This window comes from Nelumbo lutea, chromosome 2, assembly GCF_056320005.1.
Source record: "Nelumbo lutea isolate HS-2025 chromosome 2, American lotus-T2T, whole genome shotgun sequence".
Taxonomy (NCBI): Eukaryota; Viridiplantae; Streptophyta; class Magnoliopsida; order Proteales; family Nelumbonaceae; genus Nelumbo; species Nelumbo lutea.
Genome location: NC_142685.1, coordinates 518,864 through 545,860, shown reverse-complemented (window position 1 = coordinate 545,860; position 26,997 = coordinate 518,864). Strand labels below are relative to the sequence as shown.

At 35.8% G+C, this 26,997-nt stretch overlaps 2 protein-coding genes across 7 annotated transcripts; one reads left to right on the top strand and one right to left on the bottom strand.

The window, feature by feature from the left end:
- The first annotated feature begins 762 nt into the window (after positions 1-762).
- LOC148867972 (V-type proton ATPase subunit E-like) lies at positions 763-7,036 on the top strand. Of its 2 annotated transcripts, XM_088968649.1 has the most exons (6): positions 763-1,334; positions 1,970-2,070; positions 3,324-3,480; positions 4,200-4,396; positions 5,583-5,682; positions 6,798-7,036. In XM_088968649.1, the coding sequence occupies exons 1-6, from the start codon at positions 1,233-1,235 to the stop codon at positions 6,831-6,833; spliced, it is 693 nt and encodes a 230-aa protein (XP_088824775.1). In that variant the 5' UTR covers positions 763-1,232; the 3' UTR covers positions 6,834-7,036. The 2 variants fall into 2 exon arrangements, with proteins under 2 accessions (XP_088824775.1, XP_088824776.1); XM_088968650.1 differs by lacking the exon at positions 4,200-4,396 and having other exon boundaries at positions 999-1,334.
- Positions 7,037-14,747: 7,711 nt separating this feature from the next.
- LOC148867971 (Phototropic-responsive NPH3 family protein) lies at positions 14,748-20,291 on the bottom strand. 5 transcript variants are annotated; one of them, XM_088968644.1, is made up of 5 exons: positions 19,915-20,046; positions 18,790-18,856; positions 18,179-18,226; positions 16,935-18,071; positions 14,748-15,415 (listed from the first exon to the last, which is right to left on the bottom strand). In XM_088968644.1, exons 1-5 carry the CDS (start codon positions 19,986-19,988, stop codon positions 14,891-14,893), a joined length of 1,851 nt encoding a protein of 616 aa, XP_088824770.1. In that variant the 5' UTR covers positions 19,989-20,046; the 3' UTR covers positions 14,748-14,890. The 5 variants fall into 5 exon arrangements, with proteins under 5 accessions (XP_088824770.1, XP_088824771.1, XP_088824772.1 ...); XM_088968645.1 differs by lacking the exon at positions 18,179-18,226 and having other exon boundaries at positions 16,935-18,098; positions 19,915-20,291; XM_088968646.1 differs by lacking the exon at positions 18,179-18,226.
- Between the last annotated feature and the right edge of the window lie 6,706 nt (positions 20,292-26,997).

Here is a 26,997-nt window from a genome sequence, read left to right as displayed (position 1 = left end):
GGGTATTTGTCTCACGGTCATAATAAGGGGAGTCTTTATTGCAAAAGAAAGTATAGGGGGTCTTTGTCACATACCCCATTACCCTTATTATATCAATTATTTTATATTTTATTATTTTTACTTTCTAACATTAACAAAAAACAATTAAATATTAAATTCTCAAATGTTTGTTAAATAATATTTTTATTTTTGTAAACAATAAATATGGTATTATAAAATATTAATTAATAATTTATAAAAAATATAATATTAGCTTAAAATATATTAAATCTATTAAAAATTCTAAAATACATATCATATGCAAATTCATAATTTTTTAATTAATAGAATATTTATTATATTATTAATATTTTAATTTCTATAATTTTTTGAAAGTAGAAAAACAAACCCTTCAATTCCAATAAGTCTCGTTTGGTTCGCAGTGGTAGGGGTCTGAAATCAAAATTGTACCAATTGTTTGATTAAGCAAAATTAGAATCTCGCTCCCATTTATAGTGGAATAGCAGTCCCCGTTTGAAGGATGGATGTCGAGTATAAATCAAACAGACCCTACCTTGTTTTACCTTTTAGAAGAAAAATTATAGTACAAATATATACATAATAATACAAAATACAAGGTTTTACACTATCCATTTTACCCATTTGTATTTGTATTCCTTTCAAATCAAATTTTAAGTTATGTTTTCTTACCAACCAAACTATATCAAAAAATGAGTCCTTTTAAATTTTCATTATATTTTCACAATTAAAGTGTCAATGAATAAATTGGTTTGTGATGAATCCCGTTATCATCATCTCTATAAGAAAAAGAGAATTATGTAATTATTTTTTAAAAGAATTATTATATAATTACGAGATTATCGATATGATATTCTGCTGAGACAGGGACGGACGTCGTAGACTCGTAGATTACACATGCTAGCGTACATGAGGTTCTCTTCGATGCACACTCACATAATCAATTTTCTATTTTACAAAACAGGCCTCAGAGTGTTTTTGAATTGAACGCATCCCCCTCTTTGCTGAGTCATGATTTCAGTAGCGAAATTTGTGGCCATTTGAGTTCCTCACCTTCACGAGTTTTCCGCGAAATTTCTCCTACTTTTAGCTCTCCCCTTCTCTTTCAATAACGTTTCAGCGGAAGCATGAGCGATATGCAGAGAAGAAATTAGGAAGTGGAAGAGAAAGATCTCTTGTTCTGTGCACTTACGAAACCCTAGAATTCGAGAAAGATGAATGACGCAGATGTCTCGAAGCAGATCCAACAGATGGTCAGATTCATCCGGCAGGAAGCCGAGGAGAAAGCTAATGAGATCTCTGTCTCCGCCGAGGAGGTAATTTATCTCCATTTGCTTATGCAATTGGTTTCTCCTCTTATTAATTCATCAAACTTGTTTTTCCGCCCTTTGATGTGAATTTATGCTTATTTGTTCAATTGCAGTCGAATATGTACCTTGTATGTTTCTGTTTCAGTGACTCAATTATGAGCCTCTACTGAATTTCTAAGTTTCATCAACTGTTTAAATGACACTGCCAGAAGCTTGTTTGCGTTCTGGAGTCCATCATTAGGGAATGATTCCATGCACTTTGAACTAAGAAATTAAGGACAACAGAAAAGGCTTGTATTATATAAATATGACATGTTGGCGACATTTATTAATTATTATACTATAATGTCTTGATCCAACACATCCGTACATTTATAGATTGAGATGCGAGTATGAGATTATTTGCTTAGCCGGAAGAAATTTTGAGTAATTTATTTATTGGTCAGCACGTTTTGTGTAATTTATCGTTTTATATTTGATACTTGATGACCTATTGAACCGTGAAATGGGGCTAGACTACCTTTTGTTTAAATTGTGCATCTGGTGCCAACTGATGTTCATAATCTCATTGAACCCTTGATCATTTTTCCGAAGAATGATATTTTCATGCTATATCCTTAACTTGCTCTTATTTTTTGCAGGAATTCAACATTGAGAAGTTGCAACTAGTTGAAGCTGAGAAGCGGAAGATCAGACAAGAATATGAGCGGAAGGCAAAGCAGGTGGAAGTTCGTAAAAAGATGTAAGTCTTTTGTTTTTTTTTTGTTTTTATCAATAAAGAAAGATTTTTTTTTTTTTTAATTCAAAGTAAGGTATTACAGCAAGGTGGAAAATTCTCCACCAAGAAACAATTTTAAAGCTTTCCCAAAATATTTGTTGTCTAACAGTCCCTTGTTTAGCCAAAGTATCCATCATCCCATTTGCTATTCTTCTCACCCATCTAAATACAACATTCATCTCCCTTGATAAACTTTCTATTTCCCGGACTGCGTGCCTATTAATCCATGGGATTTGGGTACTACTTCTTGTCCACAAAATGACCACTTGTGAGCCCTCTTCCACCTCTAGGTTATGAAACCCAAATTCTTGGCAAATTTTAATCCCTGGAGTAGACTAAAAAGCTCTGTTGTCAATGCATCACTGCTTGCCAAGAGTTCTTAATATAAAGCCAACACCTTTCCTTCTGAATCTTGGAAAAATTCCTCCCAACCCAGCCGCTGTCTGATCGCATATATAACTCCCATCAATGTTAAGTTTTACAAAGTTGGCTGCTGGTTGTCTCCACTCCATAATTACTCTTTCCCCTTCTTGAGCAGACAATGCCACTTTCTCCACTCCATAACTCCCATCAATGCCACTTTCCCTTTTTTGAATCCCCTTCAATTACCAACTTATGCATTTGCATGTCCTTAGCTCTCTGAATTCCTTCCAAAACAGCTAAAATTTCAGTCCTCCGATTACCTATCCCAATTGGACCGGAGCAAAATGCAATGATACTGCCTTCTTCATTCCTGAAGGCTCCCAGCTTCCCAGGAACATGCACATTAATTACTGAATGAAAGCCTTAAACCCAACCATATAAGTTGGGATACACAAGTCCTGTTTCTCCATTCCACCCTATCAATGGCCGTATCCCCAGTTTAGTTGTGAATCCTAAGATCATTTCTCAATCTCAACTCAATGTCCATTTTGGCCTTTTAGTATCTCATCTTGATCTGTCAACTTGCATCAGATTACTCCTTGTTGGTGCAATATGTTCTTATATGCATATGTGCAAGTCAACTTGTTCTAGTCTAATTGAGTCTGTTGCTTATTATCCAGTATTTTCCTTCAACTTAAGTCCATTAACTTTGTACTTGTGCTGTCAATATGTACATTATAAATTTAACTGCCAAAGCATTGATATTGAGATGCATATTTGGTTTTTTTATTATTATTCTTCTTTCTTATAATTTCTGAATTTTATATGTTGACACTGAAGTAGTTGTGATGCAGTGAATACTCAATGCAGCTGAATGCATCACGTATTAAAGTTCTGCAAGCACAAGACGATGTGGTGAACTCTATGAAGGATTCTGCTAGCAAGGAGCTTCTGCGTGTTTCAAATGACTCCCATGCATATAGAAAGCTTCTCAAAGACTTGATTGTTCAAGTATCCTCTGAGTATTGATCTGGTTGATTATTGATAGATAGAGAAGCAAAAGTATATTTGTAATGGATCTTAGGTCCATCGCCCTCATTGAAAGAATCTTTGGTAGTCTTGTGCCATGCATGCTGTCACCAATTAAACCCTTCTAAGAGGGTAGATCCTTTTTTACCAAAAAAAGGGGTTAGAAAATTTTTAAAATAAATAATGATCCTCTTGGGGGTGGGGTGGGGTGGGGTTGGGGGGGGGGGGTGCTGCTACCTTGCAATTTGGATTTCAGCTCTAACCATAATGTTAACATCAATATGCTTGATATCTTGGTGCTGTGCTTCACCCTAGAGTAGAGGTTACGTGCTGGTTGGATAATTTGGATCAGTATAGTATTGAACAATATCAGACCTTGTGTTCAATGACTACTAATGGACCTTGTTTCTACACTTATAATCTTTTTAGAAGCACTCCTAGTGTGGAATACAACCAATATTTAACCATAAAAACTTGGTAATGTAATATTTTACTTCCAAGTTCAATCCAATTAAAGGACTTACCTAACCAGACAAAACAGAAAAAGGCATGTCTAATAAACCTGATTTGACTTGGTTGACATTGGTCAATCAGTGAGTTCTTAAACATTGGTTTTATGTCTTCCTTGCCATCTCCTTTGTGCTGTTACTATTCAAAATCATGAAGGCTTAGTGACTGAGAATTTTTTCTTGTTATTCCAGAGTTTACTACGACTGAAAGAGCCATCCATATTGTTACGGTGCAGAGAGGTTGATCATGAGCTTATTGAGTCCATTTTAAATGAAGCAAAGAAAGAGTATGCAGAGAAAGCCAAAGTTCATCCCCCTAAAGTTGTAATAGATGACCGTGTATACCTTCCACCACCTCCCAGTGATGCAAATTCACATGGTCCCTTTTGGTAAATATTCCTACTAGAATTTTGATTTTAAATGATGAATGTGAAGAGACAAAATTCGCCATCTCTTATGCCACAGATGGGGCCATCTTGTTTAATTTCCATGGACTGTGCTGTCAATGAATCACTGTTCTGTGGGGGCATATACCTAAAAGTCAGATCAACTGGAAGGTCTTAATTGTCTAACATAGGCATCAACATTCTGGTTATTAGCTTTATTGGTTTTTAGGTGTCAGAAGCCCAAGTTTTAGCAATGAATTGGTTGAATAAGATTCTCTGATTGGTCTGACCATTGGGTCATATATTGGGGGGGGGGGGGGGAGGTTTCAAGGTCAAATCCTCGTATTGGCATTTTGGATATTGTAACAATTTAGTGATCCAGGTGGGTCGTGAAAACCGGCCAGGTATTAAAAATCGGTTTTCAATGGTTCTGCCAGGTTTTGATCAATTTGATTGGTTTTCCAGATTGGCCATTAAAAAACCGGAATTGCCTCTGGTTCCCAGGTCTGGCAGTCCAACTGGCTAGTCAGGTATGAATCGTACAACACTGGTTATACCTATCTCGGGCCTTGGGAGTGGTGAACTGGATTTGGACTTGACCTCCAGATTTTTGTTGTTTTTTTTTTTCCTTTTTTGCACAAAGCGGTTGCTCTCAGGCTCAAACCCACATTCTCATGCATGTCAGACTGAGATGTTACCATCAAACAAAGCAATGGTCAGAAAATGAACCATATATTTTCTTATATGCAAAGATTAAACTTTTGCCAATAGTTGTTTGTTAGGGAAGTCCACTTATTTTATTATCCTCTTTCCTATACCCCTGAGACTAAATTTGGTTTTTTTGTCTAGGGTGGCAACTTATGCCTTGGCATGAAACATAGCGAAAACCTAATGATTTTTCTTTGATATTTTTGTGTTTTGTTTTCTCTTTCGTATTTTATTTTATTTCTTTTATCTTTCTGGGCAACTCCAGTTTTCACAGAAAGGTTGAGGGCCCAAAAGGACTTGACCCTGTTACTTGTTGAACCATCTGGTTAATGGGCATTCTTATTGTTCTTTTCTCCCCTACCCTTTTCTATTTTTTTTTCCTTTTCCTTTTCTTATTCCTTTTTTTGCCAGGTTCATGTTAGGCTGTTCATATCTTCCAACTGTTTCTTCTTTCTACTAACTCTTTCCATTGTGTCAACAGCTCTGGAGGAGTAGTTTTGGCTTCACACGATGGGAAGATAGTCTGCGAAAACACACTAGACGCAAGGTTGGATGTTGTTTTTCGACAGAAACTACCAGAGGTATTTATTTTCAAACTGTGGAATTAATTGAAAATTTGAACCATAAGAGGATGAAAATTCTTAACTTGCAGATTAAATCCAGTAAATCCTCCTCACAAAGACATTAAACCCTGAGGGCTGGGGATGTCAGGTCCTCTAAACAGCATGCATGGCTCTTTCTATGATCCATGAGGTTTGTCGATGTGCTATAACCCCAAAGCCCCAACTACACCATTTAATCCATGTAAAAGAGAAGTTTTAAAACTTCAACACTAGCTAAAATTTTGGAAAATGTAATGTTCCTACATTTTGGACTGAATTTGTCAAATCAACATAGTCTGGCCAACATGAAATGGGATTTTCTCCTCACAGAGCACTCATCACACCAATCTCACAGCACATCCCACCGTTTAGTGGGAACATCTCCCCATGAACAACATACAAGGACATGAGATGTTCCCAATGTGCAGCTGAGATGTGCTATGAGGTTGGTGTGAGAGCAGATCCGGACTCAGCCAACATGACCACCCTAGTCGTGGGCCACAAACTGAACAGGCAGGTCTATGAATTAGTATTTAAGGTTTTGGAAACTGGTGCTTGAAACTATTGTTCACGTTACTTCTGTCATCGTATGCTTGTTAATAAATTATTGTCCTGGTAAGTAGTATGTAGGTTATATGCACCTAGGACAATCGAACATGTAAATAAAGGGCATCAAAATGGTGTCTTGAAAGATTATGATAAATAACTTTTGACATCATTCTCGTATTTTACTTCGCAACTTATTTTACAGCCACAAAATGTACATCTCGTGCAACATTCCATCTAAGCTTCTAGACTACTAGGCCGCTGTATGTGTGCTTCTATTAATTTTATGGTTGATTAAGATGATAGTTTCAGCAAACTGAGTTTACCTGGGTCAATTTTTGGTGGTGGAAAAGAGTTAGACAGGGCTTATTCCCCTTGGGAAGATTGGCTTTTTTTGGCAGAAAATATCCAATCCGATCTCCAAGGACTCCATACATATTCTGAAATAGGAGTTGATTGTTTATTTTTGTTCACAGTGCATCAAGCCTCATTTAAGAGCTGGTGGCATCCTAACTCGGCATTTTCCTTATATATTCCTATCCATGCAGATTCGGAAACGGCTCTTTGGAAAGGTGGCTGCTTAATCATGGCGGGTGGTATTTCCTCTCTATCTCTTATAAAGGATATGCCTCTTGTTCTCTTAAAAGCGGCTTCAGAACTTGGATGGCTAAAGGCTTAATGCAGCTTGGGCTTCTTCCCCTTTCATTTCATTTTAAGAGACTATATTGTTTAGAGGCCGATCTCTTCTATTCTCGCATGTAGCTAATCTATATTCTATTGCTCAAAATTTGCCTTTTGCTCGTCGTCCATAAGTCTATTCCACTGGTATGTGAGGCTTTTAGCATAGTCACATGCCTTCATTTTGACTCAGTCAAGTAGGGCTGGGCATTCGGTTTATTCGGTTAAAAACTGAACGAAATAAACTGAATCTTTTTAAACCAAAACTAAAACCGAATTAACCAAACTAAAATTTTTTGTTCGATTTTCAGTTATTTCAATTAAAAACCGAATTTAATTATTATTATTATTATTATTATTATTATTATTATTATTATTATATAATGAATTTTAGTTAATTTGGTTTTTTCAGTTAACTGAATTTTTAAATCTGAAAACTGGAATTGTTAAAAATCATATTAATCGAACCAAATTACCCAAAAACCAAAACCAAAGTTTTGGGTTTGGTAATTCAGTTTTAACTGAATAATGCTCACCTCTAGTGGGGGGCTGATTTGAACTCTTTTTGACTCTGGATCTCCTGCCTGCATGTACTCACAACACACCATCTCCGTGCATTGAGAACCTCTCCATGCATAATACTATGTAGGAGGATGAAGCGATCCCCACGTGTAGTTGCGATGAGTGACATGGGCAGGAGATCCAGATTTCTACACCCCCCCCCCCCTTCCCTCAAAAAAATTCATGGCATGGTGGTTATTATGTGGTTAACTTGGTGACACAGATGGTTGTTAATTGATGAAATTGCTCAAAAGCTGAAGAAAAAAGAGAGGATTCTCCACTCGAGGTTTAAAATGTTGGATCTATGAAATTGTCAAGTAGTCCAATTATATGAAACAAGTCAGAAATGTAAAAAATATCGATATAAAAAATTATAAATATATAAACATGGTGGAAATATTGTAAAATATATAAAAGTATAGAATTGTATTTTACGAGATAAAGCATAGACACATCTTTTTAAATTAATATCTTGTTCTAAATTATTAAACAAAGCTAAGAAACTAAAGTTATTGGCAAAATAATACATTTTCAAATGGTCTTGTAAACCTTAATGTTGTGTTTGGTTTGAAGGAAAAAGTAGGGAAAGGGAAAGGCTCCCTACCTTTTCCTTCAAACCAAACATAACCTAAGATTCAAACCTACATATTGTAAAACACATAAAATTTTCTTTTTTATCCATGTCTATTTGTAAGAGGCTAAAAGCAATGAATATCATCACATCATGTAAAATATATCGATTTTTATGTAATTTTTATTTTTTTCAAATTTTCATTAAGAAGACGTGTGTGTATATAAAGAATTGACACATTGACACAAATTATTAAAATAATTATTTTATACTTATTCTTATTTTAAAAATAACAAAAAAAAAAATCAAACCTATTAAATTTTTAACAAAAAAAATTAATTGATTTATGGATATGATAGATCAATATATGTGTACATTATAATTTTTCCTTACTATCATATATCTTTAAAAAATATAATTTTTTCTATTATTTTATATTTTCCTATTTTTTGTGTAAAAATTACACAGAAACGAAATAACATCGGAATTTGAACACTAAGAATAGATCAGTCTAGATTGAAACATTTTCATAACATGAAGTTGAAAAAGTTTGTGAAAATCTTATCATTTTTTTGTTGATCCCACCTAAGACACATTAAACTTCAAAAATCTGAATTCTTGATGGTTTTATCCATTCTTTTTTATATATCCAGGAATTTTTAATCATCTGGAGTACTCTTGCGAAAATTTCAATTGAGCCGATACACCACCAATATGCACAATATGCATTATACACCATTGATACACATGAAAAAAGATGATACAGTAGATCATATGTATCAGTAGATCTTTGGAATTCTGTGTTCCTCGTAACATATATCAGTAGGTCGTTGGAACACCTGTATCACACAATATGCGCTGATACATTACGATTTTGCCATTGAATAAAGTTGTTAGTGTAAGGGTATTTCTGTCTTTATACTTATATTAGGGTTGTTGATATGTAATGTTATGTTAGGATCAATACTCCTTACTTAAATAAGGGCACATATGTCTTTTTCACTATTTTTAATAATAAAAGCATATGTCTGGCCGAATGGGAGTAGGGTTTTGACTTCTAGTTCGAATCAGACTTGTCTTCTTCTTCTCTCTCTCTCTCTCTCTCTCTTCCACCTTCCTACCTCTTTCTACATGACTAATCTCAAACAAACAGAACTCCAAGGCAGGCCAAATCATAACATGGTATCAAAGCCAAACTAAGCAACTCAAATCTGCCTAGATTCCTGTTCTCTGTGCACCCAATCTAGGGTTTTCTCTTGTTTTTCCTGCTATCAAGTGGAGATAAGGGAAAGGGCTCAAAAGGAGTGATCGCCCTCTTCCCTTGGAGGTTTCTATGCCTCTAGTTGTGTCTTGTGTGGCCGGTTGTTGTGGTTTCTAAGAAGCCCTCCCCTAATCGATGAAGAGAAGAGGGTCGATTTGTGTGGTGCGGTGGCTATTTTGTGTGGACTGATTTTCTACTCATGTGGTTGTTCTTCCAGTGATAAGGTAAAAGATTTCTATGCATGTTTTCTGTTATGAATCAAATAGGAAGTACGTTTCATATCATATGCTGGGATTTCATACAATAGCGTGGTAGGGTTTATGTTGTTTTTGTGTGATTCGAAGGAAGAATTGTGATCATATAGTGGTGAGATTTCAGGTAGCCATAGGGGTAGGGTCTGTGGTGTAAAGAGTACAATTCTCAGCAATAAAAAAAAAAGTGTTGAAATCAGTGTGACTACTGTGATCTAGTCGAGTGTAGTGTGCAGAATTTAGTGATAATAGAATTCAGTAAGTGTGCAGAATCGGTGATAACAGAATGGGAGATAACAGTGATAGTAAACATAATGTGATGGTGCTTACTGACTACCTGAACGTTCAAATGACCTCCATTAAACTTAATGGAGAGAATTATGAGCCTTGGGCTAAATCTATCGAAGTCTTTCTGAAGGCAAAGAAGAAGGTAAAACACATAAGAGAGGAGAAACCCTCCACTAACTCTCACGAGTATGAAGATTGGGAGCAAGAGGATGCACAGATTATCATGTGGTTATGGAATAGTATGGAACACAAGATTAGTGTAAATTTCATGTTTCTTGACACTACCAAAGATGTGTGGGACGATGCTAAAAAATTGTATTCGGGTCAGGACAATACAACCAGAGTGTATCAGTTGTATCAGGAATACTTTAATCTGCAACAAGGCAATCAGAGTCTTGAGGAGTACTATGCCAATATGAGAAACATCTGTAATGAGTTGAACGTTTATCACCCTCTCACTTCTGATGTCAAAATTCAGCAACAACAGAGAGAATAGCTTGATGTGACTCGATTTTTTGTGGGATTGAAATCTAAATATGAATTAGTACGGGCTCAAATACTAGGAGGGTCAGCTCTCCCTTCTTTAAAAGAGGTATTTGTTTGACTCTGAAGGACTTCTATTGGATCTACTGAGAACTCTAATATCTTAGATAGATCAGTCTTTGTTGTGTCGAGAGGCTGTGGTGCTAGAGGTGGAGCTCGGGGAGCTCAGTCTGGCCGTGGTGGTAGTAGTGGTCTGGTGTATGGCCGAAGTGGCGGTGGTGGGCCTACTTATAACCGTGGTGGTGGTCATATTAGAGGTAGAGATTCAAGGGGAGCCCGTAATAAAGAACGTGGCTCGGGTCCGATGAGGTGTACTCATTGTGGTATGGATGGACATACCATTAACTATTGCTATAATCTACATGGTCCACCCTCAACCTGGGCCAATTATGTCGTGACTAGTGACACCAGTTCCAGTTTTAGATAGGAGAATCGTTCATCTGATCAGATACCTCCTACACCCATAGATGGTCCCATGAAGGAGATCGTAAGTGTTCCCCGTGATAAGTATGAGAGGTTTATCCAGTCCACGTCACAATAGAACACAGATACTTTCGCAACTCAGGTATGGATTGTTTGGCATCCACACCCAATCCTTGGATTATTGACTTTGGAGCCTCTGATCACATGATTGGAACTCCAAATGTATTTTCTTCCCTCTCTCATTGCTCAACATCACAATCTGTCACCCTTGATAATGGTTCCACATCCTCAATCTATAGTATTGGTAATGTTGGCCTAGACCCTATATCCCTATCCTCAGTTTTGTATGTTCCTAAATTGCCTTTTAATCTTATGGTTGTTAGTAAGCTGACTAAATCACTTAATTGTTCCATTACCTTCTATCTTTCTAAGTGTGTTTTTTAGGATTTCAAGACGGCGATGAAGATTGGTGGAGGGCATGAAGCTGGTGGACTGTATTACATTGATGGTGGTGGAAGAACTTCAACAGCTCTCTAGTCATCTCTTTCTCCACTCCAGTGGCATTGTCGATTTGGTCATCCGTCGCTGAAAGTTTTGAAGTCTTTGGTTCTGTCTTTGAGTCAACCTTCTGTTTTGGACTGTGAGTCATGTTAGTTTGGGAAACACCATCGTATTTCCTTTCGCCCTAGGGTTGATAATCGTGTGTCGAGTCATTTTTCTTTGATTCACTCCGATGTTTGGGGTCCTTATAAAGTGATGTCGTGTAATGGATATAGATATTTTGTCATTTTTGTAGATGATTTTCTAAGAATGATGTGGCTCTATCTAATGAAAGAAATAAGTGAATTGTTTACCATCTTTCAGAAATTTTATGCTGAGATTCGTAATCAGTTTGGTATCCACATTAAAATTTTCCGTTCTGATAATGGTCGTGAATATTTATCTTCATCATTTCAAGAGTACTTTGACCAACATGGCATTATACATCATACCTCATGTACCTACACCCCACAACAAAATGGGGTGGCTGAGAGAAAGAATTGCCACCTCTTGGAAACAGTGCGATCCCTCATGCATCACATGAATGTTCCCAAAACCTTTTGGAGTGATGCGGTGCTTACCTCTTGCTTTCTGATTAATCGGATGCCCACGTCCATCCTTGATGGTCATTCTCCATTTACGATATTGTTTCCCACCTTGTTTCCATTTCCTCTTTCTCCTCGGGTATTTGGGTGTGTCTGTTTCGTCCATAATCTGGGCCTTGGGAACGACAAGTTCGACGCCCGTTCTCTAAAATGCATCTTCCTTGGCTATTCTCAGACCCAGAAAGGGTATAAGTGTTACCATCCTATTTCTCGATGATTCTTTGTGTGTGCTGATGTCACCTTCTTTGAGTCTACTCAGTTTTTTTTGGTCCGGTGATGCTTCTTCCTCCTCATCACCTCCTCCTCTTTCACTTCCAATTGTTGATCCCCTTCCTCTTGTTCTAATCGTGACCAAGTCCTTGCCTCCAGTGCCACCACCTACTGAACACCGGTCACGTGTACCAGCTACTACTACTCCGGCTACATCACTGTCGACAGATCTGACTCTAGACCCGAACCCAGTATCTGATCTTGATCTTCCCATTGCCATGTGGAAAGGTAAACGCACTTGCACCCTTCATCCTATTTCTCATCATGTTTCACTTATTCACCTTTCCGCCTCCCATCACCAATTTGTCACTTTGTTATCATCAGTTGTTGTCCCTAAGGATGTCCAGGAAGCCCTTGCCTCTCCAGGGTGGTGTCTTGCGATGGAAGAAGAACTTTCAACCCTTCATCATAATCATACTTGGGATCTCATCGTTCTTCCTCCTGTGAAGCAGGCTGTTGGTTGTAGATGGGTTTATACAGTTAAGTATTTGCCTGATGGTAGTGTTGAACGCCTGAAAGCGTGACTGATTGCAAAATGGTACTCCCAAACCTATGGTATTGACTACACAGAGACCTTCTCACCAGTTGCTAAGATAGGGTCAGTTCGTGTTGTGATCTCTCTTGCATCTATATATGATTGGCCAATATATCAACTTGATATCAAGAATTCCTTTTTGCATGGTGACTTACTCGATGAGGTCTACATGGAGCAACCTCTAGGGTTTGTTGCTCAGGGGGAGGATGGTAAGTTATGCAGACTAAACAAGGCTATATATGGGCTTAAACAATCTCCTCAAGCATGATCTGGTAGGTTCAGTGAGGTAGTAAAGAAGTTTGGTATGAAACAGTGCCAAGTTGATCATTCCATATTCAGCCATGACTCTCCGGGAGGAAAAATACTGTTAGTGGTATATGTAGATGATATTGTTATTACCGGGAATGATAATATGGGCATTGACAGGCTGAAGACTTATCTACAGGATCATTTTCAAACAAATGATCTTGGTAAACTGAAATATTTATTGGGGATAAAGGTAGCAAGATCTAAGTATGGTATTAATTTGTGTCAGAGGAAATCTGTGCTTCATTTGTTGGAAGAAACAAGCTTGTTGGGTGCTAAACCAACTGAAACACCTATGGAAACAAATACTAGGCTAAGCAGTGATATGGGTGAAGTGTTTGAAGACCCTGGCAGATACCGACAACTTGTAAGTAAACTAAACTACCTAACCATTACTCAGCCATACATTTCATTTGCGGTTAGTGTGGTAAGTCAGTCTGTACAGAAACCTCTAGTTCCTCATTGGAATGCAGTTCTGAGAATTGTGAGGTATTTAAAAGGGGCATCGGGCCCCGGGTCGTGGTTTGATATACAGAAGTGGTGGAAAGCTTGAAATAGAAGAGTATTCTGATGCTTACTAGGTTGATTCTATGTCTAATAGGTGGTCTACCACAGGCTATTGCACTTTTCTGGGGAGTAACCTGGTGACATGGAAAAGTAAGAAGCAAACAATTGTGGTAAGAAGTAGTGCAAAAGCAGAATATAAAGCTATGGCACATACTGCTTGTGAATTAGTGTGGCCAAGGAACCTTCTACAAGAGGTAGGATACAACATCAATACTCCAATAAAGCTCTATTGTGACAATCAAGCTACAACTCATATTTCTTCTAATCCGGTGTTTCATGAAAGAACCAAGCACATTGAGGTTGGCTGTTACTTTGTGAGGGAGAAAGTGCTGAATTGAGTGCTAGACGCTGTATATGTCAATACAGTAAACCAGTGGGTAGACTTATTTACAAAAGAGTTGAATCGGAGAAGAGTGGACTACATATGTAACAAGCTGGGATTGTATGATATATACTCACCAACTTGAAAGGGAGTGTTAGTATAGGGGTATTTCTATCTTTATACTTATATTAATGTTATTAATCTATAATGTTATGTTAGAACCAGTGTTATTTACTTAAATAAGGACACATATGTCTTTTACACTATTTTTAATAATAAAAGCACATGTCTGGTCAAATGGGAGTAGGGTTGACTTTCAATTCGAATCATACTTTTCTCCTTTTCCCTCTCTCTTTCTTCCACCTTTCTACCTCTTTCTACGTGATTGATCTCAGACAAACAGAACTGTGGGCCGAATCATAACAAAAATTTTAGGTAAACGAATCAATCCAATCTAGCCATCGAAGCCATGTTAACCAGGTGATTTGCTTCATATGGTCCACTATTGTCTAGGCAATGGAAGATTGGCAAATTTAGGAGGTCCCACTGTCCCACGGTCTGCAAGGATTAACCCAGCTGAAGGGTCTCATGTATTTTATTATTGGCGTGCAATATTACCATTGGTTCCACAGCCAGCTGAATAGAATAGCCATCACGTTCGGCTAATCTGAATTCCCGGAGAGGGAATTACTATTCAATATATATGGCCCCCACCTATATAGACCGTCCTATATCAAAATCATCTTCTTTATAGTTTTATGACATTCTTTGCACAAATTTTCGGTCTGTAAATATCAGATGGCTAGGTGCTGTGACTAAATTGATATTGGGTATGAATGATGCAAAGTTGAACAACCCAGAGACGACAAAGATAATGGTGTGAACTGTTATATTGGAACCGTAATCTACACTACAATTGTCTATGAAGCAGAATGCTTCCGTCTTCTTCCAGTCTTTCCATCTGATCCCTGTGATTTCCTCCCAGACTTTTGCCTCTTCCCTCCAGGTGGGCTGCTGAAGATCCCAATCCGCCCAATGCCCCTAGACAGCGAGGTAAGGAATGTTTTTCCTTGCCTTGTCTTCTCCATCATACCCTGCTTCATGAACCCCTGTTCCTTCTCCAAATCACTCAGCCTCACTCTCATCCTTGAGATCTCAAGCTTCAGCTCTCGGTTTTCCCTCCTCAGCGATGCATAGTTATCTCGAGGAGACACAGCTGCACTGGGAACACCACTGCTTATCCTCTGTGACAGGAATCCATCCCCTGAGCTTCCAGAAAGAGTATTTTTCAGGCGAAGCTGCTCAAAGTAGAGTACTCGGACAACCATCTGTACTGGAAGGCGGTCATTCTGTGCTGCATGATTACAGGCTTCCTGAGAGAGTTTTTGGCAATCTATGAACTTGCAAAGGTTCTTGCATTCGTTTTCAGTCAGCATTGGATGAGCCTAAACAAGAAATTAGAAAATTAAATTTCAATTTCAAATAATAGAGAAATGTTAAGTAACTACTTCCAGGACATCATAAACAAGCTGCAGCCTACACAGATCAGATGGATAGACAGCCCAATCACAAATCCTGTTTTCAGATCATGATCAGAAGTGTCTATTTTGTTTACTAGTGGTAAAACTTCATCCACCAAGAGTTTGCTGCCTGTAAAGTCATTAAAGATTCTACTACATTCACAGAAATGCAATGCAATGCAATATGGACCAAATATTTTTCATGCTTTTCAGCATTGCAAAAGGTGAAAAAGGTAGACCAGAAGCCATTTATTAGATTTGAATGATATGATGCTCCTACACCACACTGTTCTTTCACCAAAGGCGGGCCTAACTGTCAATCCTAGGCACATTTTCACAATTTGAAACTAACCAATCTTCACTGTACATGGTCCATGATTGGATCATACAGATGCAAAAGGTAGACCAGAAGCCATTTTATTAGATTTGAAGAATATGATGCTCCTACACCACACTGTTTTTTTACCAAAGATGGGCCTAATTGTTAATCCTAGGCACATTTTCACAATTTGAAACTACCAATCTTCAGTGTACATGGTCCATGATTGGATCATACCGGTTTCACAGGATAGCCTTTTTTCACAGAAAAATAGCTATTTGCATCATTTTGATTTAGGTATACCTGGCCAATTTAGTAGGCTGACATAACTGAATAAATAGCTTTATTAGAGTGGCATCCCAGAATCACATTGCTTAATTTAAAGACATTGATTGCCTGGTGCATTATTTTATGGAGGAAAACTTACCTAGGTGACAATAAAATCAGTAACGGAGTGATTGTAGGATTCCAAAGGAATGAATTCATTTCTACACTTCTTTCAATGATAAATTTATTCCATATGGTAAAGAGGGTTTTCAAGAACTGGGGTGCTGAACTTTGTACTTAACTTTGTTTTCTTAGTTCTAATAAAATTCTAGGATACCCATTAAAAAAATGATTCCATATGCTAAACTTGTGCCTCCAAAGTCAGCAATTCCTAATGAAGTCATTTTAGAGTCCAACTGTTCAGTTATTGAATCAATTGGATTTCCCAAAATCGAAAATCAGCAAACTTATGAAATTTGCTGGAACTGATAAAAAAAAAGGCACCAACATGAGGGAAAAAGAGAGTGTATCTTCTTGGTATCTGATGGTCAAGGTGAATAAAACTGCCAGTGCATTATGGCACAAAAGGAATGACTATAACTCCCCAACACATTGAATTATTGGTTCCCCTAGACAATACATGTTTTCTATCTACAAAATACAACATATTGGATAATTTGAAAATCATAATCAGGGCAACCTGGCTGAGGAGATTTAGGTAAGAACCATAGGATGGTAGGATGGTGGTGGTCCAGAGACCATGCATTGCCAAAGTATTCTAATTCTGTTGGAATGCTGTTCCTGGTCTATCAGATATTACCATAATTTGTTTTTCTATTTACTGAGTGCAGTGCTTACCTTCAAATATATATCAACTGCTCTGTAAAGTCCATCATCGACAACACGGGCATAATCAGGCAAGATCTCTATTATTGCAATGAATCTCTGCAGATTCAGATATGGATCAGGTGCAATTTCTGCAAGATATGCATCAATAAGCCGCCCAACCTTCAATATAGCACCATGGCGTGGAGAACCAAGACCTTCAGATCCATAACCATACTGTGATGATTCATCAGGTTCTTCCTCTTCAATCCGCTGCAAGAAATTTACCAATATGCGGTGGACAACATCAACATCAAATAGAGAATCACCAGTCTGCACAGATGGGATAAGCAGGTCATCAAGCGAAACCATGTCCAGCCTGAAACCAATCCTCCTTTCAAGTTCAAGTCTGCAGGCAACAGTGGCATCTACCATGATTGCCATCCTCAGCATTCCAAACAGAAAACTCAGTGGAACAGACAAGCTTTTCTCTGTTGGCAGAAGATTTACAATAGTTTCTACAATGATCCCCTGTTCATTTTCTCCCATGCTGGGATTCAATTTCATTCTTGATGGATCCCATATCTGGCGTTTTCCAATACCCTTCAGGGATGTCTGAGCATAATGCATGAGAGATGTGATAATGCTGTCTGGCCGAACACCTGTTCTTCTCATGGCTAAAATAACTCTTTGATAAAGATCAATTCTTAATACTGATAGGTCTTCAACCCACCACTCAAAAGAGTCCATCTTCAGTTTTCCAGACCCAACATCACATTCCAAGCGAGATAGACCTGATACCAACTGCTCCTTGCAAGTATTCATAGCAATTGCATCTATACATCTGTTTAAGATCCCCACTTCCTCTGCTATAGGGGGCAGTGTCTCATAGTTAGATAGAACTTCAACCGATTTTTCAAGACTTTGAAACACAACTTCATTCAGATATGTCTCTGTCCGGGCAATGAGGTTTTCTTCTCGGTAGTCTTCAGTCATTTCCAGGTATTCTGCCGCACAACGAAGGTAGGCAACATTTGTTGCAGTAATCTCAAAGTTTGTTCCATAACAAAATTTTGCTGCAAGCTCAAAGGTCTTGGGTCCACCTGGTAAGTCAAGTAATTCCAATTTGGAGAGGTTTGAATCCTTGGCATCTGCCACCATTTTCCGGATCTTTCCACTCCGAGAGACCAGTGGGAACTTCAGTAAACAGAAGATAAAAATAATAAAAATAATAAAAAAAAAACAAAGAGATTGGTTGATTAGTATGACCCTCGTACTCTTAGTAAAGCCAGGATGTGCAAGAAATTAATTGTTGTTGATAACCCCTGCCACATGAGACATGCATCTTTACAAGCATGAATACATACATATCTGTGAAACTAAAGCTGGGTGATTCTTAGGATGCTTCGCAGATTGCTGTTGTATACCATTCCTTTCCATAGATTGTTACTAATAAAAATAGTTATTAATTAAAGAAGATAGTTTAAGAATAAACAACACTTTTAATTATTACGACTGAAGGGCATTCCACCATTTCGGTGAAAGTGCTTAACAGGGTGAAAGACGCTTCGTACCCATAATCATACCATCACCAGTACCAGGATTAAAAAAGAAGCCAATTGATGTCTGACTCACTCCTAGTCCTACCACTAGCTTCAAAAATGATAATATACTATTTAGACACAAAACTTGGAAAATCTAATTTGCCCTATCCTTCACCTCTAGACCATAATTCTCAAAAGATGGCATTGGAACATTGCATTAGCACAAATTATGTAGAGGGTAAGAAAATGAACTGAAAGGAACGAAAAGTGACACAAATTCTTAAGAAAGCATCACTTGCATATTAATACTAGTTATAAATATTGAGAAGAACAAATATTCCTACCTTGTGTAATAAAAAAGATTCTCCATCAACAATGATGGTTATGTCCCCTGCAACATCTGAGAAGATCCTGCATATAGATAGCAAACCATTTTTAGATTTAGTATTTAACTATACAACAAACTGAACTTAAAGGAATATTTTTGTTATTCTTCTTTCTGAGATAAAGAACAAAGGGACAGAACATGACTCGTATTTGTATTAGATAGCCATAAAAAACCTTGAAAATGATAACATATTACAAAATAAAATTCAAGATTTACATTTTCAACTCCCAAAAAGAGTAGTAAGTAATGTTTACCAAAACAAAACACGATAGAAACATCAAACATGATGAAAAAAGGAAGAGCATATGAGGAACTATGTGTAATCTAAGTCAGCCAACCCCGTATGGTTCGGATAAGGCTTTGTTGAGATGAGTTAAGGTGCGTGGTTTAACTGTTCCCTGACAGGGAAGCAGTAGGGGAAAAAACAGAAAAGTAAATTTTGAAGTACGGAGTCCAGTTAGGATACTAACAAGGAACACAAGGAAACAAATTCTGTTTAATCTTAACACCTCAAAGAGTAATTTTGGCATTAGCTTACATTACCTCAAACCAGAGAAAAGAGAAGAAAAAGAAGATGAACCGACATGGATAATAAAGCAAGTCGATGCTAAATGCTCCGTTGACGATTAAAAAAATACCCGAAAAAATAAAACCACAAGAGTTTGCACATTTTAGCAGAAATATCAGAAAGAGAAGCAGGACGAAAAAATAAATTTCTTCGCCTTAAACCCTAGAACAAAATGCAGCAAGTCAGTAACAGACTAGCAGCATCGGAAAATGATAATTTACCAACAAAATAATACACTAAAAGTATATATGTGAAAAAAAGTTTATGACAGAACATTGAACAGTTCTAAATTTTGAAGTTGGTGACCTATTAAAAAAGATAAACAATCGACCGAATCACATTTAGCTAACACTTTACAAAGTAATTGTAGTATACACTACACACTACAGAGGAGGGAAAGACACAAATTGGAAAGTGTAAAAAATTTAAACAGACAATCGTTAATCATGTTAAACAACTATTGGATTAAGTAGAACCTCAAGCAACCATTATAACAGAAAGAAAACCCATTACCGATTACTGAAAGAGTTGCAGAACTTAGGGGTGGTGGAACGATTCAAAGAAGGGAAAGCGTTCTCAGTCAGCATTTCACCTTCATTTGTAACGTCTGAGGAGACTGGAGAGAGAAAGAAACTGCGACTTATTATGGAGGGAACATGAAGTGGTCTATTAAATTACAAAGATGCCCATGCTACTTTGAATGATCTACGGATATGCCCTTTTCTTCTTTTTAACCTTTCTCAGTCCTCGCTTTTACTTTTTCTTATCGTTTTCTAATGGAGAAAAGGTCGAAAAGGGGTTCATGCGAACCTGACGAGATTCGCATTCGAATTCAGTGACTTAGGAGCAGAGGCTTTGGGACTGATAATACCCCTTCGCCCCTTCGGTCTACTGACCACTACAGTGATGTCGGATCTATGGCGGTATGGCCAAGACCAAAAGAGGCATCGTCATGATGAATGAGTCTCACTGGGATTGGCGTCTTTTTTTCTCCTCGTGATTCGTTTTATTCTTTATAAAAGGAAAAGATTATGATCGAATGGTCACTTCTATACCCAAGCTCTCTCTATCTATGGTTCCAGTTGAAGAATAATAACACATTAACACCAATGAAATCAGCGGTTATCTTTTATGATATGTGCCTGAGGAGAACTAACACCAATGTTAGAGGGAGGGAACCCAGACACATATGCATCCCACAGCATCATCCCATACTACGATGTGGGATTAATAGATCATAACATTCTATCATGGTATATGCTCTGATACTTTATGTTATGTGACTTAAGAGAATTCATCCCTAAAAAGAATCCAGACACATATACACCCCACAACAGCATCCCATACTACCTATGTGGGACCAATAGATCTAACACTTTACAACTCACAGACCATTGTTCGGGGTGCATTATTTTTCTTTTATAATAAAATATATTATATGCTTTTTCTTTTTAAGCCATTTGGTAAGCCTATGCGGTGATGTGTTGTTTTGTTCTAAACACCCTTTCAAGTTGTGTTTGGTTTGGGCCTTTGGAATGCGGTGTTCTTTTATGGTCACAGTGGTAAATCAGATTGGGTTAGATTGGTTTGAGGTCAATCCTAAGCATGGTTTTCAAATCCAGACCGAATCGGATGATCAGACCGGAAAACTAGGAACCGGTCAGCCCCAAAATCGGCTTTTTGCCAAAAAATTATTGATTTGGCCAGCAAATTGCTGAATCGGGTGATTAAACCGTTCAAATTGTTTGACAGTTTTGACCTTTTTTATTTATTTTTTTGTTACAATGTGCCGACCGTTCAACTCGGGAATCGGACCCTTGATCGGTTCATTATCCGAGTCGGTTTTAAAAACCTTGATCCTAGGTACTACTCGAGTTGGTTCAAGTTAGCATTTTTCATTGTTTTGGACTAAAGCCTCTAAACTGGGCCCATGCACAAGCAGCAAGGGGTCGATTTGGAATGAGTACAAATATAAATATGTAGAGCCTAAAATCTTTTATTTTGTATTATTTTATATGTACTAGAGGGGATCCAATTGATGCACATATTTTGTTAAGCAAAAATTAAATAATAGAAATACACAAGAGTAGATAATTGTTTTATGATTTAATTCTTAAATAATTAATAATTATTTATATTTTATATACTACTTTTAATAATTTTTTGTAATAAAAAATAACAATAATCAATTTCATTTAGTGATATTCATCAAACTGATGAAACTGACCAAACTGACCCAACTTTACCCAAGTTGGTCACTTTCTAGTACTTCCGATCGGCTTCGATTCAGTATTTTCCCAACTCGACCAAGTCAGGTTAGTTTCAGTTTGGGCATTTGTAAAATGACTAAAATTGAACCGACTCAATTATAAATATATATTAATATTTTATATTTAAATATAATTTTTTAATACATGAAAGTGGGAAAATCCCATATTTCTTAGTTTAAAATATTTTATATTGTAAAATTAAATTTTTAAATTTATTCTTTTAATAATATCATTATATTTTATAAATTATCCTTATGGTTTAGTTAATTGACTAAGTGTACCCTTACTGTTTGAAAACTAACTAACGCTAACCCTACTATTTCTGGCAATTGAATAAGTCTACCCTTACCATTAACTTTCCGTTACATATGATATCATGTGACTAATATATTAATCAAAAATTCCAAAAACACCCTTCCCACCTCCATTCCTAAAAATACCCTTTGACCTTTTGTCTTCATCAGTTCACCCAAATAATTGGTCGGCTCAGCAAACTTCGACGTGAGCGAATTCTCATCGACGTCGATATGGTTACCATTGATATCCTGTGCTTGATGTCAAGGTCTTTATAATGGTGGACACAGACAAGGACTTCATAGAGAGAAGTGGTGTATTCCCCCGATGAACTGTTCTCTTTGGTTTTAGAAAACCTAGGCCAGAAAGAGAGGGATGGCCTTTGAATCAAGGTCTTTCCCGTATGACTTATGTGCTTTCATTGCTGATCTTCGACTCTCTAAATCCTTGTCAAGGTTCTCTAGCCATTGTTGGAGTACTGAACTCAGGTTTTTACCCATCTTTGCAATTGAAACAAATAGAGAAGCTTCTAGTTTAATTGAAATTTCAAAGCATAGATGCAGTTTGTGGCATAAAGAACTGAAAGAATGAGGGGGTTTGAATAGAAATCAAATGTGGAGCTTTTGGAGAAAAAAAGAATTGAGAAAATTAAGCGGATGGGTTCTTCAAGAAATCCAATTACAGAATCTCGATTCATCTCACTAATTGTTTCTTTTCAGAGATTTTCCCACATGGGTCTGCCTCAATGATGAAAACACGAGATGACTTTGTAATTCTATCAATTGGGGAGATCCCACGACTTTCACTCTGTAATTGATAATCACTTGTTTGTCAATGTGAGCAAGTTCTTGTTAACGAAGCTGAGACTTTGAGAAGAGGTGGTGCCATTGATTCTACCAGTGGGTGCGAAGATGAAGACGATGTTGTGGTCGGAGAGTTGGGTGTTGTTTGGAGCAATGGAGAAGATGAAGGGTCGCATACGTGTTGGGGGGCTCGTGGGTGTAGTGCTCGACCAATGGTAAAGGCAGCAACTTTCCATGCCAAATCCACCGCTGCAACTTGTAGCTGCTATGGCAGAACATAGATAGTGAAAGAGGAGGGGAGAGAGAAAGAGAGAGGAAAGAGAAATAGCGAGAAGAGAGAGAGAATGAGATATAGGAAGATTAGAGGTGGTGAGAGAGAGAGAGAAGTACCAAATCAATGCAACAGCAATGGTGAAATAGAGGAAGTGAAAGAGGAGGATAGAGATAAAGAGAGAGAAATAGTGAGAAGGAGTGAGATAATGAGAGATAGGGAGACGAGAGGTGGCAAGAGAGAAATACCAAATCCGTCATTGTAACTTGTAGCGGTGATGGCGGAATAGAGATAGTGAAAGAGGAGGGGAGAGAGAAATAGCGAGAAGAGAGAGAGAGAATGAGAGATACTGAGACGAGAGGTGGCAAGAGAGAGAAATATTATTAAATCAATTATACTTAATTTTGTTTCTTTGATAAATTTTTTAAGTTATTACATAATTTTATTATTTAATCTTTTTTTTTGTTTTTAAATAATGTTTAAAATATGATTTAGTATTAATTTTTTTATATTTAAAACATTTAAAAATTAGTTATTTATAATCTTATTTAGTTATTTTTTAAATTATTTACATTTATATTTTATATTTTTTATCAAATATTATTAAATATATTATAATTATTTTTTGTGTTTTTGATAATTTTTTTGAGTTATAAAATGATTTTGTTATTAATTTTGTAAAATATAAAATTATTATTAATTCAAACATTATGAAATTTATTATAAATATTTTTCTACTCTTGAGAAACTTTTTAAATTTATTACATAATTTCGTTATTTTAACTATTTAAAGTATTTAAATAATATTTTATTTTAATTTTAATTTTATTATTTGGATAATTTTTATGTATATTTTTAAAATATCATTTAGTTAATAAATTGAATAATCCATTAAATTATAATTTATATTGTTATTACATGATTTCATTATGAATTTCATAAATATATAAAATTATTAATAATATAAATATTATTAAATCCAATATAATTATTTTCTATGTTTTTAATACATACTTTAAAATTATTACATAATTTCATTATAATATTTAAATAATTGTTAAGTTTTGTTAATTGAAACTTTCTTTAGATACATATAGATGAAATGTGGGGGAGAAGATAAATAGGAATTAGAGATAGAGATAACTTAGGAGAAAGTAGGGGATAGTTAGTTTCTCGATAAAAAGGATATGAAAAAGGGAGATAAGCCATGATGAGGTGGCAACTCCATGGGCTTGTAAAGGCACTTTTGAACTCCCTTTATAATTGCTTCATTGAGGTAATGAAGCGAGGAGATGGCATATGACATGGTATGTTTTACTTTAGTATATACTAGAGGGGACCCATGCGATACATAGGCTTTGTTAAAAAGAACTTGAGGTAAAAAAGAGTTAAGGGTGTAGCTTGAGTAGGCCTAACTCGAGCCCGACTCAACCAAAGATTTTGCATAGGTTGGGCTTAGGTTGAGGCCTTGGCTAGCCTTGTAGCCCGAGCCTAATTCAACCAATTTGAGCCCAACCAGCATTTTTGTGATATACATATCTACATATTATCAATATATTCCACCTAAAAATTGAGCTACAAATCTTAACACGCCTAATTGCAAGCCCAACACAAGATGCTAGGTTAAAGTTATTTTATAATTTTTTAGAATATTTAAATAATTCTTAAATATTTTAATCCAAACTTTCTTTAGATAGATATAGATAAAAAGTAGTGGAGAGGATAAATAGGAATTAGAGATAATTTAGGATGGATACTCAATACTAAATTAGAGACAATTTTGGAGATAAATAGGAATTAGAGATAATTTTAGAGAAAGTGGGGGATAGTGGGGGAGGTAGTTTAGGAGTAATTTTAGGAAAAAATATTATTTAGGTTATTGGGAAAATGCATCTCGTTGGTTGTTTAAAAAATGACATGGAATTAAAAAAATCAAAAAAAAGGAGAAAATAGATAAATAGTTTCTTTCAAAGGAGAGCTATGCTGACATGGCAGGACCAGTTTTAATATATACTAGCGGGGACCCGTGCGATGCACAGGATTTATTAAGAGAAAGCTAAATAATAAAAAGGGTCATACACTAAAATAGCCCTTATAGTTTCATGGATTTACTAAAATCTACCATATGCTAGCATTTTACTAAAACACCACTTATAATTTATAATGGATTTAATCAATCTTCCATTAGGTGACAGTGGAAAATGACAGTATTGACCCTAATGTTCATTTAAATAAATATAATCAAATAAAAATACCATTTTTGCCCTTAATAAGACATGGACAACCACTTTATTGGCTACATTTGTTCATTTTTGTTTTTTTATAAAAAAAGTGTTAGGGGTATTTTTGAAATAAAAAATATGGGCCTAAGGGCAAAACAAACACTCCTTAGTGAAATCGTGGGCCTAAGGCCCTGACCTTGATTCTGAAATTAACCCCCATCCCCGATCCATGATGAAGATGGGTTCCCCATGGGCACCCGAATCCCCAAAATATTTTCAGATAATAGTATTTTTTTTAAATAAATTTATTTAAAATAATAAAAATTTTAAATTATAAAGAATGTTTTGATATATATAATATAAATAATATAATAGCATATTTAATATAAATAATATTTAATACACACATATGTATAATTGGGGCCGGGGTGGGGTAGGGACCTCAATCCCCATCTTCGACCCCAACCCCGACCTTGATCGGGGATTTCTATTAATCCTCATCCCCGCCCCGCCAAAACAATCCCCTTCCCTAGTCCCATTGGGTTGGGGAAATCAAGTTCCCATCGGGGATGGGGAAAATTGTCATCCCTAAAAGTGTGTTCTAACAAATGACCCTAATAGAAACACATAAGAGTATACAATTGTTTTATACTTTTAACTTTTTAAATAATTAATAATTATTCATATTTTATATACTATTTTTAATAAAATTTTTATAATACAAAATTAACAATAATTAATTTTAATTAGGTTTATTTATCAAACTAATGAAACCAACTAACCCAATTAACTTGACCCGAGTTGATCGCTTTTCTAGTATTTTAGGTTGGCTTTGATTCAAAATTTTCCCAATTTGACCAAGTTGGATCAGTTCCACTTTGGCCATTTGTAAACTGCCCAAAACCGAACGACCTAACCATTGATATATATTAATATTTTATATTTTAAATATAATTTATAATATGAAAAAATGGGAATTCCCCCATATTTCTTAGTCTAAAATGTTTTATATCATAAATCTAATTTTTAAATTTATTATTTAGTAAACACACTATAATTTTTAAAATTAAATTAAAAATTTAAGTTTAAATATTTTGAATAGATTGACGAAACCAAAAAATTGACCCAAACCAATACAACTTGAGCGAGTTGGTTTTCACAAAAGGTTAGTCGGTTTCAACTAACCAGCTCCCTAACTTGACTTGGTCAATTTGGTTGGCCAAATAGCTTATGACCACACCGAACCAACTAATGAACACTCATAATTTCAGCTAAATTAATAGTTTTATCTCTAATAAATAACAATAGTTTAATCTCCCATAATTATTGAAAATTTATAGCAAAAATACATAATTATTGAAAATATATTGATAATGAAAACTACAATAATTACAGAAATTACAAAAATACAATAAGTACTAAAAATATATTAACTTAGTCAATAAATAGTATAATCTCAAATAATAATTTAATCTCTACTAAATATTAATCAACAACTTATAACAAAAACACAATAAATACAATAAGTACAGTAAATTAAATTTAAAATTTTCAATAAAAGTAATTTAATCTCCAATAATTATTGAAAGTTTTCTATTAAATAACTTAACAAAATAAATTTATACATACTTATTGAAAATACATTTATCACAAAAGACAATAAATATTAATTTTAGTATATATAATTATATAATAAATATAGGTTAAGAGTTTAAAATTATTATTAATAAATATTA

Bases quoted from the DNA above. Each gene is read 5' to 3' on its own strand.
- LOC148867972 (XM_088968649.1), top strand. From the start codon at position 1,233: ATGAATGACGCAGATGTCTCGAAGCAGATCCAACAGATGGTCAGATTC. The intron at 3,481-4,199 runs GTATCCTCTGAG...TTGTTATTCCAG, and splicing joins TCAAAGACTTGATTGTTCAA to AGTTTACTACGACTGAAAGA. The intron at 4,397-5,582 runs GTAAATATTCCT...TTGTGTCAACAG, and splicing joins AATTCACATGGTCCCTTTTG to CTCTGGAGGAGTAGTTTTGG.
- LOC148867971 (XM_088968644.1), bottom strand. From the start codon at position 19,988: ATGCTGACTGAGAACGCTTTCCCTTCTTTGAATCGTTCCACCACCCCT. The intron at 18,857-19,914 runs GTAATGGGTTTT...ATCTATATGCAG, and splicing joins TGCAACTCTTTCAGTAATCG to GATCTTCTCAGATGTTGCAG. The intron at 15,416-16,934 runs GTAAGCACTGCA...TTTCTTGTTTAG, and splicing joins CAGTTGATATATATTTGAAG to GCTCATCCAATGCTGACTGA.